General features: G+C 48.0%; 1 protein-coding gene across 6 annotated transcripts in view; it reads left to right on the forward strand.

Moving 5' to 3' along the window:
* LOC130376316 (microtubule-actin cross-linking factor 1-like) overlaps positions 1 to 12,251 on the forward strand; it is an 88,384-nt gene that overhangs the window by 68,900 nt on the left and 7,233 nt on the right. For 5 of the 6 annotated variants that reach the window (XM_056583557.1, XM_056583555.1, XM_056583556.1 and 2 more), the window contains 22 exons: positions 193 to 315; positions 440 to 541; positions 814 to 915; positions 1,087 to 1,260; positions 1,549 to 1,704; positions 1,830 to 2,027; positions 2,398 to 2,526; positions 3,101 to 3,283; positions 3,555 to 3,710; positions 4,101 to 4,307; positions 5,129 to 5,248; positions 5,609 to 5,778; positions 6,073 to 6,232; positions 6,758 to 6,952; positions 7,337 to 7,609; positions 7,991 to 8,179; positions 8,317 to 8,428; positions 8,767 to 8,930; positions 9,228 to 9,390; positions 9,584 to 9,738; positions 10,094 to 10,168; positions 11,622 to 11,639. In XM_056583557.1, the coding sequence (XP_056439532.1) occupies positions 193 to 315; positions 440 to 541; positions 814 to 915; positions 1,087 to 1,260; positions 1,549 to 1,704; positions 1,830 to 2,027; positions 2,398 to 2,526; positions 3,101 to 3,283; positions 3,555 to 3,710; positions 4,101 to 4,307; positions 5,129 to 5,248; positions 5,609 to 5,778; positions 6,073 to 6,232; positions 6,758 to 6,952; positions 7,337 to 7,609; positions 7,991 to 8,179; positions 8,317 to 8,428; positions 8,767 to 8,930; positions 9,228 to 9,390; positions 9,584 to 9,738; positions 10,094 to 10,168; positions 11,622 to 11,639 (3,324 nt within the window). Of the gene's footprint in view, positions 1 to 192; positions 316 to 439; positions 542 to 813; positions 916 to 1,086; positions 1,261 to 1,548; positions 1,705 to 1,829; positions 2,028 to 2,397; positions 2,527 to 3,100; positions 3,284 to 3,554; positions 3,711 to 4,100; positions 4,308 to 5,128; positions 5,249 to 5,608; positions 5,779 to 6,072; positions 6,233 to 6,757; positions 6,953 to 7,336; positions 7,610 to 7,990; positions 8,180 to 8,316; positions 8,429 to 8,766; positions 8,931 to 9,227; positions 9,391 to 9,583; positions 9,739 to 10,093; positions 10,169 to 10,595; positions 11,594 to 11,621; positions 11,640 to 12,251 lie in introns of those variants that run through there. The other variant, XM_056583559.1, reaches the window with a different exon arrangement.

Below are 12,251 nucleotides of genomic sequence, written 5' to 3' on the forward strand. Positions count from 1 at the left end.
CTGAATAAAGGAATGAAGCGGGTTAAAGTGTATAGATATCAATCAATACAAATATAAATGAATAGATTCATGAAGGGAGCAGTGTTTTCTATTGCTGGATTTAAAACAGTTTTCTGTGGAGACTAATACATATTTGAGAGGAAGAGGGTAAAGTACAGCTTTGTCTAAATTAAGTCATTGTTTCTTCTCCAGGCCATCAAGGGCGAGACGGACGGCCTGAGAGAAGAGCTGGAGTTCGTCAGGACCCTCGGGGCAGACCTCATCTTTGCCTGCGGGGAAACCGAGAAACCAGAGGTTAAGAAAACCATCGACGAGGTGAGACTAACGTATTTATAAATCAATCATTAAAACAGGAAACTCCGATTAATTTAAAATCGAGGTCAAATGTTTGACCCATGACAAGTCCTAACATACCCATTTCCCTCTCTCTCTCCTCCAGATGAACGGAGCGTGGGAAGGGCTGAACCGGACGTGGCGGGAGAGGATGGAGCGACTGGAGGAGGCCATGACCGCTTCTGTTCAGTACCAGGACGCACTGCAGGTCTGTAACACCCTTAAGAAGGCCTTTGGACCTCCTCCTACAGGCTAGAGGATGAGTGATGACGAATTTAGTAGACCCACTCTGTTGAAAGTAATCAGTACAGTTAGTAGATGTACAGGGTTTGTGTTAATAAAATTGAGGCTGGCAAGGAGAAGAAAATGGACTAATGAATGGGTGGATGATGGATGGGTGGGGGGGATGCAGATTAGGTGAATGGATGGAAGAATGGATAAATGGATAGGATGACTGACATTATTCTGTATTGTTTCCAGGGCATGTTTGACTATCTGGACAACGCAGTGATCAAACTGTGTGACATGCCGACTGTGGGAACGGACCTGGGAACAGTCAAACAACAGATTGAAGAACTCAAGGTTAGAACCTGTCACTATGTGCAGAAACATAACATTTGCGAAAATGAGTTGAATCTCTATTCATATAATTATTCTGACCTTACACAGACCTAACCTTTTCTTTTTCTCCCATACATCCTTATCACCTTCCCTCCTTCCTTTCCTCCCTCCCTCCTGCCTTGCCCTGAGCAGCAGTACAAGGTGGAGGTGTACCAGCAGCAGATTGACATGGAGAAGCTGTGCCACCAGGGGGAGCTGTTGCTGAAGAAAGTCAGCGACCAGACGGACCGAGACATGATCCAGGAGCCGCTCACCGAGCTCAGACATCTCTGGGAGAACCTGGGAGACAAGATCACGCACAGACAGGTGATAGGCCTTCAGAACAGGGTTGGCTGCCTTCAGTCTGCCAAGCGTCCATTTTAGCCAAGTGCCCTCACTAAACACGAGAATCAAATCAAACTAAATTAACCAACCACGTTATCATTAAATTGGTTAATGGACATATTTTATGTAGTTTTTTTTGTCAAATTTCTTCTATCCTATAAATTAATTATTGCTATTTTCAGAAGAAAAATACAAACCGATATAGTATATATAAATATCCAGCTTTATATACCCATAACCTGACCCCTCTTGTGTTTCCTCCCCTCACAGCACAAGCTGGAGGGCGCGCTGCTGGCCCTGGGTCAGTTCCAGCACGCCCTGTCTGAGCTGCAGGCCTGGCTCAACCACACTCACGCCACCCTGGACACCCAGCGGCCCGTCAACTCTGACCCCAAGGCCATCGAGATCGAGCTGGCCAAGCACCACGTGAGTCCCACTGTCAGGTGGAAGTTATGTGTTCTAGACTCCAACCCTCTAGCTATAGTATCAACTCCAACCCTTTAGCTGTAGTGTTTACGGTCACCATAACAACGTGCCCCCCCCCCCCTCAGGTGCTGCGTAACGACGTGCTGTCCCACCACTCAACGGTGGAGGCGGTGAACGGGGCCGGGGCCGAGCTGCTGGAGTCCACCCCCGGGGACGAGGTCAGCCACCTGAGAGACCAGCTGGACACACTCAACAGCGGCTGGGAGAGCCTCCTACTTAAGACCCAGGAGCGCCAGAAGCTGCTGGAGGCCGCACTGCACCAGGTACAGTAGCAGCCACGTGCTAGGGAACTACAGCTAGGGGCGACTGGGTGTGAGAAAAGTCCCAGAGATTTTTGGGTTCATTTTCGAAAATAAATTCAAGATACATCTTATTTATTTCTTACAATAAATTTGGGTTAGAAGAGACAACATCAATAATAGTAATTTCACTGTGCAGTTATGCTACGTTAATTTAATGCTAGTATCAGCTAACCTGAGAAACATCTGAACTCGATTAAACCCTACGGCAACAAGAATATCTGAATTATTAATAATGATGAATAATATAATAATAATATTTCTGTATAATAATGTAAAACATTTGAACATCTATAAACGTCATGTAAAACTTCAATCAATCTGATTGGTGCAGGCGGAGGGTTTCCACGGCGACCTAGAGGAGTTCCTGCAGTGGCTGCGGAGGACGGAGAGCCAGCTGTCAGCCGCAAAGCCCACCGGCGGTCTCCCTGAGACTGCCCGGGAGCAGCTCCAGCAGCACATGGTAACGCAGTCCAGCATCAGCACCACGTCACCGGATGGCAACCCACCCTCCTCTTATCTGCAGTTATGACAGCATTTCGCATAATCATCAGTCATTTACTGCCCTTCATTGAATTTAATTGAATGTACTCTCTTGGGATTTGGCGGTTGGGTTCTTGGGTCAAAGTGTCTGCTTGCATACCCCGCTCTTTTACATCTCTTTGTGTGAGGAGGAATACCTCAATATTTAAAGGATATCATTTATCTTAACGCAACAGTTACAAAACAATACCACACGTTATTCTTCCAGTGTGTGCGTGCGTGTGCATTCATGTGTTGTCTATCCTTGAATCGGTCTCACTCTTTCTCTCCTTCTCTCCCTTCTCTACTTCTCGCTCCGGGTCTCTCCACCCTTCTCTCCCTGTTTCTCTGGTTCTCTCCTGCTCATCTCTCCTCTCTCTTTGGTTCTCTCTTGCTCTCTCTCGCTCTCTCTCGCTCTCTCTCTCTCTCTCTCTCTCTCGCCCTCTCTCGCCCTCTCTCTTGCCCTCTCTCTCGCCCCCCCCCTCTCTCTCTCTCGCCCCTCGTCCCTTCCCCAGGAGCTGCAGACCACTCTGAGCCAGCGGGCGGAGCACTACCACGGGCTGCTGGACCAGGGCGAGGCCATGCTCCTGGCCCGCGGCGGGGAGGAGGGCGGGCCCGGCACCACCCAGACCCAGCAGAACCTGGCCATGCTGCAGAACAAGTGGGCCAGCCTCAGCGCCAAGATCGACGACCGCCGGGTACGTCGGTTCTCACGTTACCGCCTTCTTGTTTTGTATCCTGCTATATTGATATTTTGTATTTTATATTTCTCCTATGATTATTCAATGGTTTTGATCAATATAAACAATCTATTGGTATTTATTTGATATGATTTGAATTAGAATTTAGTTCATTGTGTTAATTTTTCTATCTTTAAGTAGTATGTGACACATTTCAGTCCCATTTCAGTCACTTGTCTCCCAAGCGATGTGTCCTATAAGCTGTGCTCTCTGCCTCTGTCGGTCCCAGGGTAAGCTGGAGGAGGCTCTGTCTCTGGCCACAGGCTTCCAGAGCTCCCTGCAGGACACCATCAACTGGCTGACGCAGGCCGAGCAGACCCTCAACATGGCCCAGGCCCCCAGCCTCATCCTGGACACCGTGCTGTTCCAGATCGATGAGCACAAGGTACTGGTGCACTCCTCCTCCTCCTCCTCCTCCTCCTCCTCCTCCTCCTCCTCCTCCTCCTCCTCAATGCGTAGCAATAGATGGATGTAGAGGTGGCAGTGTGTGGTTAGAAACTATAAATGGGATTTTTGTTAAATTTTGTATATCTTTCTTTGTTTATCTCCTTATGCTTGTATCGCTCTCTGATCTCAATCTCCTCTCCCATTCCCTCCCCTACCTGCCTCCCCCCTCCTCACCTCGCTCCTCTCCGCCTCTCTCCCCTCTTTTCGCTCACTCCCTATCCTCCCTATAACCCTACTTCCCCCCCCATCCTCCCCCTTCCTCTCTCTCCCTCTCTCTCCCTCTCTCTCCCTCTCCCTCCCTCTCCCCCTCTCTCCCTCCCCCCCCCAGGTGTTTGTGAACGAGGTGAACACCCACCGGGAGCAGGTGCTGGCCCTGGAGAAGGCGGGCTCCCAGCTGCGCTTCGCCAGCCTGAAGCAGGACGTGGTGCTGATCAAGAACCTGCTGCTCAGCGTGCAGGCGCGCTGGGACAAGCTGGTGCAGCGCTCCCTGGACCGCGGGCGCCACCTCGACGAGGCCCGCAAGCGCGCCAAGCAGGTAGATAACTGGGGTCACCATCAGGATTTAAATCATTATGGTGGCCCATTTCGGCAACCCCTATGGGCTGGAGCATGAAGCGGTCAAATAGCGTTTAAAAGTCGTAGGGGTTTATTGACAGATTTAAAAGGATGTGCTTTGAGAAGGGGTTGAAGTTGTTTGAGCTATGATGAGTCACGAGAGAAATGAGGAGGGTGACTATGGTGACACTATGGTGATGATGCTCTGAAAGAATGGACGGGATGGAGCTCTTTCCCAAAGCCCTTCTGGGGATGGGTGTTGCAAATTAGCATCCGCTGTAAACACTGTGATGCTTGCATCGGAGAGCTGTCATCAGTCTATGTACACTGTATCTGTCCCTGGCCAATAAGTCAACTCTTTGTTCTGTCTGAGTCATCCGACAAGTAGGCCTGAATGGGTTTGTTTGTGTGAATACAAACGCTGGCCTGCCGTCAACGTATCGATGCTCCCGAAGGAATCGGGACGCCCCATTCTGTTTGTGAGCGAGTTTAGGAAAAACTGAACACTATTACTTCCCGTGGTTGGATGTTTTGGAATTCGAGCTCATGAAACCAACTGTAAGGAATGCGGGGAAGAAAAAACCCAGGGCAAATGGCGGTTATTCAGGTTTGAGGTTTTAAGAAAACACCGCCTATATTTAGTGTAGCGGTGGTCCACCGTCTTTCAATGCTTCCGCACGTATGTGATTGTTTGGCCTCGGGGCCAAAGAACCGCACCGCGTCGGGGGTTCTCCGTGAGCTGTACAGACGAGTGTGTTCCTTCAGCCTTGAACCCTTGTGTCTCTCTCCCTGCGTCTGTAGTTCCACGAGGCGTGGAGGAAGCTGACCGACTGGCTGGAAGAGGCGGAGAGCCGCCTGGACTCTGAGCTGGAGATCTCCAACGAACCAGACAAGATAAAACTGCAGCTGTCCAAGCACAAGGTACGGGGGCAGCAGGCGTTCACGGGGATCTGGGGGGTTGTGGTGGAGTTTTACACCCGACACGAGGCACATCAATGGATTTCCGACAAGCCTTTGAGAAGGTTGCCTCGGGTCACTAATTCTCACTTCCACTTAATAGGTTTCTGAATTTCTGCTTGGTTTTTTCAGAGGCAACAAACAGTGAAACAAAAAAGGCTTTGTCGTGTTCCTCCCTAAATTCTCCCCGCTGTGTGTGTGTGTGTGTGTGTGTGTGTGTGTGTGTGTGTGTGTGTGTGTGTGTGTGTGTGTGTGTGTGTGTGTGTGTGTGTGTGTGTGTGTGTGTGTGTGTGTGTGTGTGTGTGTGTGTGTGTGTGTCTCCAGGAGTTCCAGAAGGCGCTGGGCTCCAAGCAGCCGGTGTACGACACCACGGTTCGGTCGGGCAAGGCCATGCGGGACAAGACCCAGCTCCCCTCCGACACCCAGAAGCTGGACCACCTGCTGGGGGAGCTCCGGGACAAATGGGACACCGTCTGCGGCAAGAGTGTGGAGCGGTGAGTCGGGGGACTGGGCAAGCGTTGCTTAATGTTGCCTCCATGTTCAAGTTAATTCCCGGCCTCCAACCCTGAATCTGTGCATAACATTACATTGTGATATAAAGTGTTGAAATGCATTATATTACTTATATATGTTATTTTAATGCCGTGCTGCAAAACGATACAAAATGGGTTCTAGTTTAAACAAACAAAACGGGAAGTAATGAATCCATTACAATACACTATTGATCCAATATGTGATAGTATCCACGAGAGAGGCTGTGTCTCATCAACTCGGTGCTCCTCTCCCAGACAACACAAGCTGGAGGAGGCCCTGCTGTTCTCGGGTCAGTTCGCCGAGGCCCTCCAGGCCCTGGTGGACTGGCTGTATAGGGTAGAGCCCCAGCTGGCTGAGGACCAGCCAGTCCACGGGGATCTGGACCTGGTGTCAAACCTCATGGACACGCACAAGGTCAGTGGGCTTTCTGGCTTTGACTTCGGTGTATTTGGCAGCATTGTTGTTGTTTTATGTCGTTTTGTTTTTGTACTTTTGGCAAAGCTGTGATGATGTGGAAATCTACAAGAACAAAAGGAAAATTTAAACGTCAAAAGACTTGTAATTGTATCACCAGGGTTATAGGTTCATACAAAACAGTTACAATGATAAAGAAAAGATCATACACCAGTTTATCAAGCTCATCCAACAGGCTAACTCATCACCATTTCCTTGTTTATGACTGTGTTGGCAATATGCTAGTTATTATACGTATTATTATTATACAAATAACTACAAACATTAACAATATTATCATTGTTAATGTTATACGTTTTCTTTGACAATTGTATCATATACTATGTATTTTTATGCCTACCGGTAATATCAAACCAGTAATAGTTTCACAGCTGAGCACGCAACATGCTATCCGATGCCAATGTCCAGTGCCAATGCTAGTGTTCCCCACCAACCCTCCCAATGTGTGTGTGTGTGTGTGTCCAGGCGTTCCAGAAGGAGCTGGGCAAGAGGACCAGCAGCATCCAGGCCCTGAAGCGCTCGGCCCGCGAGCTGATGGACACCGGCCGCGACGACACGGCCTGGGTCAAGGTCCAGCTGCAGGAGCTCAGCAACCGCTGGGATACGGTGTGCGCGCTGTCCGTCAGCAAGCAGACCCGCCTCCAGCAGGCCGTCAAACAGGTCAGTGGTCAACCCTTACGGCATCACCGTGAAAAGCGTCACTCCTTGGTCCTTAGTAAGAATGAATAACACTGTTTAATAATGTTATTTTAGTGATTTATTTATGTTTGAAAGAAATACTATTTTGATGGTGGATGTTTTGTTAGATTTTTTGAAAAATTAAATGCTAAAAAATGTTATTATTGTTATTATTACTTTTCATAAGAAAATGATATAAAATGATATAAAAAGTAATTTTTCAGCAATTTATAACCCACTTATTCTTACCTTGTATGCATTCAAATATATAGGACCCATATACAGGACATATACATAGGATATCTATATACCTATATATCAGTCCCCACCCGACGCTAACTCCGCCCTCACCCCCGCCCCCGGCAGGCGGAGGAGTTCCGCACCAACGTGCAGATCCTCCTGGAGTGGCTGTCGGAGGCGGAGCAGACGCTGCGGTTCCGCGGCGTGCTGCCGGAGGAGGCGGACACGCTGCAGACGCTGCTGCACACGCACCGGGACTTCATGGGCACGGTGGAGGAGAAGCGCTCCACGGTCAACTCGGCGGCGGGCATGGGCGAGGCCATCCTCACCCAGTGCCACCCCGACTCTGTCACCACCATCAAGCACTGGATCACCATCATCCGCGCCCGCTTTGAGGAGGTGAGGGGGGGGGGGGAGGGAGAGAGGGTGGTCTGAAGTCTCTTGAGGCCGTATGGTGTGCTCTACTCGTGTAGGGTGCTTTGAGGTTGAAACGGTTCAAATAGAACAGACGATTCTCTCTTTTCGCAACGGAAATTAATTGTAAAGGAGGGAGGAAGGAGTAACACAAGTATATCTATTGAAAAAAGATATGCAGAACACAAATTCATGCATATTATATATATAGACACAGCTGAGAATATAAAACCTTGTAACAGTGTTTTACTTTCTTTGATTCTTCCCGTCACTATTTATATTGGATCATCCCTATGGTAGATTAAGAGACAAGTAAGTAGTCATTTGTAGCCTAGTTGAATTCATCAACGTGGTGGCTTTCTACAGGTGCTGACGTGGGCCAAACAGCACGAGCAGCGCCTGGAGACGGCTCTGAATGAGCTGCTCAACAACGCCAACCTATTGGAAGAGCTGCTGTCGTGGCTACAATATGCTGAGACCGCATTGGTCCAAAGAGACACGGAGCCCCTCCCACAGGACATCACTCAACTGAAGTCGCTCATCACAGAACACCAGGCAAGTGTCTGATTGGCTGACTCACATCCCATTCACTTTGGCAGTTGGTTTGGTTAAGTTCATCCAAATGCTCTACCTGGAACAGAACAAAAGTTTGACCAAAACGTTTCCCATGAACTCTCTTGTTTCCACGGCAGGTGTTCATGGAGGAGATGACCAGGAAGCAGCCAGACGTGGACAAGGTGACGAAAACGTACAAGAGGAAACCAGCCGAGGTCTCGAGCAGCCTGGCAGAGAGGAGAGGAGCGCGTAAGTTACGACATATCCACCACCTCTATACTCTCCGCCTTATCTATTTTCACTTTCACTTAGAGTTTGATTTAGTTCAGTAAAGTTTTTGGGGTCAAAATGTCTATGAATCACTTAACAACAAGAACAAAGGCAAACGTATCAGGCCATTCATGCAGTATTGTTTTCTTGGCTGAAATAAATCCAGCGAATTACATTTCGTACATCCCTCCCTTGAACATTTCGTTGATCTTTAACAAATTAGTTCTCCCAATGTTGCGGTGACAGACTTTACCTGGATCCGCACCAAAAGACTAAAAAGTGACCCAGATGTGTCTGCCCCCCTGTTCCCCTCTCAGGTAAGAACCAGCAACAGCAGCCGCAGCAGCACCAGCACGCGGCCATGCTGATCGCCAGCAGCAACCCGCGGCTCAACCAGCTCTGCGCCAGGTGGCAGCAGGTCTGGCTGCTGGCCCTCGATCGCCAGAGGAAGCTCAACGACGCGCTTGATAGGCTGGAGGAGGTAATTACACTTCCTGGTTCCGTACTGGCCCTGGTAACGATGTCCCAATCCCTCATAAGAACCATTGGAAAGAGATTTGGTTGAAAACAAACTCTTTTGAATATTTTGCGTAGAGTGAAATGGTAATATGACTATGTTCATCTTGGATCTAATTATGAGCCTTTGCTAACATATGCCTCGAATATGAAACAAAATACTATATTTGGATTGAGGATCATTTAAAGGGAATGTGAAACAGTTCCCCTACCCACAACAACAATTGCCAACCTTTTGTTGTTTTTCCTTGCGGTCCTGTAGCTGAAGGAGTTTGCCAACTTTGACTTTGACGTGTGGAGGAAGAAGTACATGCGCTGGATGAACCACAAGAAGTCCCGCGTCATGGACTTCTTCAGACGCATCGACAAGGACCAGGACGGAAAGATCACGCGGCAGGAGTTCATAGACGGCATCCTGGCCTCCAGTACGTCCATCATCACGACACACTCAATACACGGGCCAATGGCAGTCCTTCTCCCTGTACACTGTACAACTGACCACGTATCCCCGGGGGTTGAAAGTCACTGAAACGGCTCAGGACCAGCCGGACAAAGTGTATTGCAGAGTCTGGAATGTCTTTGTTTACATCGTGTTCTCGTGGTTGTCCCTCTCTTCAGAGTTCCCCACCAGCAGGCTCGAGATGACCGCCGTGGCGGACATCTTTGACCGCGACGGCGACGGTTACATCGACTACTACGAGTTTGTGGCGGCGCTTCACCCAAACAAGGACGCCTACCGGCCCACCACGGACGCAGACAAGATAGAGGACGAGGTGGGGGGCCCTGGCACAGCCGCAAACCTACTCATTCACACACACACGCACACGCACACACACACACAGAAGCAACTCTGTCCTCTGATTTATACCGAAGCATATGCAGGATGTAGGATTTTTTATTTGCTGATATTTTTTACTAACAACAACTTATATCAAAGTCTTAATGAACAAACAGAGCCAGATATGTATCATACAATAGGGTGGTAGCTACCGTCATCCGCTAACACTTTGTCCATGAAACTGCCTAACCATACTGAATCTATAACGTTAGTTAACAGTGAATTAAAGTCTAGCGATAGTACTCATCATGGTAACACGGTGTTGATGTGGCTGTATCCTCTGTGCCCAGGTGACCCGGCAAGTGGCCCAGTGTAAGTGCGCCAAGAGGTTCCAGGTGGAGCAGATAGGGGAGAACAAGTACAGGGTGAGTTGAGATCCTGGTTCAGCACGCTAGAACAGGATGTTTTTTATCAAGGCCGATATTCATCCTGTGTTGTTTTAGTCGAAAAAATGAGGGATCCATTAGAGAGTTAGAGTTAAATTGTTATTTTGTACTGAATTTTTGTGATTAAGATAGACAAATACATCATTTCTTAAATATACATAATTTATATTGTTCAATGTGTTTTGTTCAATGTTCAATTTAACATTTCCCCTCTACTTCGATGCTGTATCACTTGCATTTTTGTATAACTTTTATTTTAACACAATCACTGCATGTTTGATGGTCGACATCAAGCATAAACAGAAAGTCTGTCTGTTTATGGTTCATATCTAACCCACACTGAATGGCTGTTCACGGTTCATATTCCACCTACCCTGACTGGCTGTTCATCCACCTTCCCTTTCAGCCTCATGTAGCCTGTGACCTTTCTCAAGGCACTGTCATCACACTAACCGTATGTGCCTCCATGTGAACGTGTTCACTCACCGTTTGGCCCTAAGCCCTAACATGTGTTCACCCGTGTGTGGTAGTAACATGTTTGTCTAACATCTCACAGGGTCGCCAGCTGAGCTCACCGGCAAAATAATGAAAAGATGAACCTGTAGACATGGATGCCACACAGGGGCCAGCTAGGTAGTTAGCTCACCAAGATGTAGCATCAGAAGGTTCTTAATAGCTATCATTGAATGCTATTAGCGACGATCAGTGTCGCAAGCATGGAAGTTTGCTTTGTGCAGATTTGATTGATCAACGGGCAAATCACCCTTCTGTTTTTAATTCTCAACAGTTCACGATCAGTTCATCCTATTAAAATTAATGAAATTAAAATGAAAAGTAAAGGAAAAAATATGAACGTATAAAGTCCCCAGTAGTCTAGCTAGCCAGTGGACGGGCCTCTGTGTGTGTGTCTATGTGTAACAGCAGTAACCTTTAGAGTGTTCTACAGCTTGAAGCGGATACGCCATTACCACCGCTACTGAGCGCACTCACATCGTCACTGCCCTTTGGGGGATGACATCCAGTGTCTGAGGCCGCGGACACTGGAGGTTACTAACAGCATTGTTGTAGATGTAGTATTGAGTCATCTGTTCATCTGTCTCCCTCTCTCTACTGTCTATTCTCGTTCTCACATCAACTCACCCTCACCAATCCTCATCTCTCACACGCCATCATCATTCTGTCCGTCTTTTAAGAAACATTTTCACACCCACGCCATTTTCCGCATCCACCCTTTCATCTCGCTTCCTCAACTTGAGAGCGAGCCACAAAACTAACTCAACACATTGTGAAAATGAACCAGTTTATACAGAATACCACAAGCAGGCTGATGAGTTCAGGCTGAAATAGTTTGCACAACATGTTATTTCACTCTCTCTTTTTCTCTCTCCCTGTGTCCCTCTCCTCCTCCCTGTGTACCCCATGTTTTTTCTAGTTCTTCCTCGGAAACCAGGTAAAGTGACTGCCGCTGCGACCGCTGTGATTGGACGGCTGGAATCTGCTTCTGCGGTTTTTTTCCAACAATGGAGTCTAACTAGCAATATTAAAACGATAAGCTAAATTATTAGTATTGTGTGAAATGATCCAAACAATTATCAATCAATTAATATAAATATAATATAATTGACGTGTCTTTGATATACACTCCATTGTTGGTCAGGAGCCTGGCAGCAGGTTCCACCGTCCACATGTTTGCCGTGAGTGGTCGTGTTGGACGATGACAAACTGCACACTGTGAACCGGCCGAACAGGACCCGCCCTGTGGGGGGAGGGGGGAGGTGGGGGAGTAGTTACAGTTGGATGATGTGCTGGGAAAAGAATCATGCTGCTCGTTGGGTGAGGGGGGGGGGGGGGGGGGGGGGGGGGATTCAAATACAAATATGGTTGTGTGCTGGGATTGCTTGGCCTCTTTTGGTGATGGGATTGATTGATTTATTTTGGGTTTTTTTTGGGATGAAAATGATTGATTTGATTGTCGATCCGGTCTGTCTGGGAGCAGTAGAGGACTCCTTCTACATCCTTCATTGCATGGGGTTTTCTGTCGATGCATGCAATATAGATACCT

This window comes from Gadus chalcogrammus, chromosome 22 (assembly GCF_026213295.1).
Source record: "Gadus chalcogrammus isolate NIFS_2021 chromosome 22, NIFS_Gcha_1.0, whole genome shotgun sequence".
NCBI lineage: Eukaryota > Metazoa > Chordata > Actinopteri > Gadiformes > Gadidae > Gadus > Gadus chalcogrammus.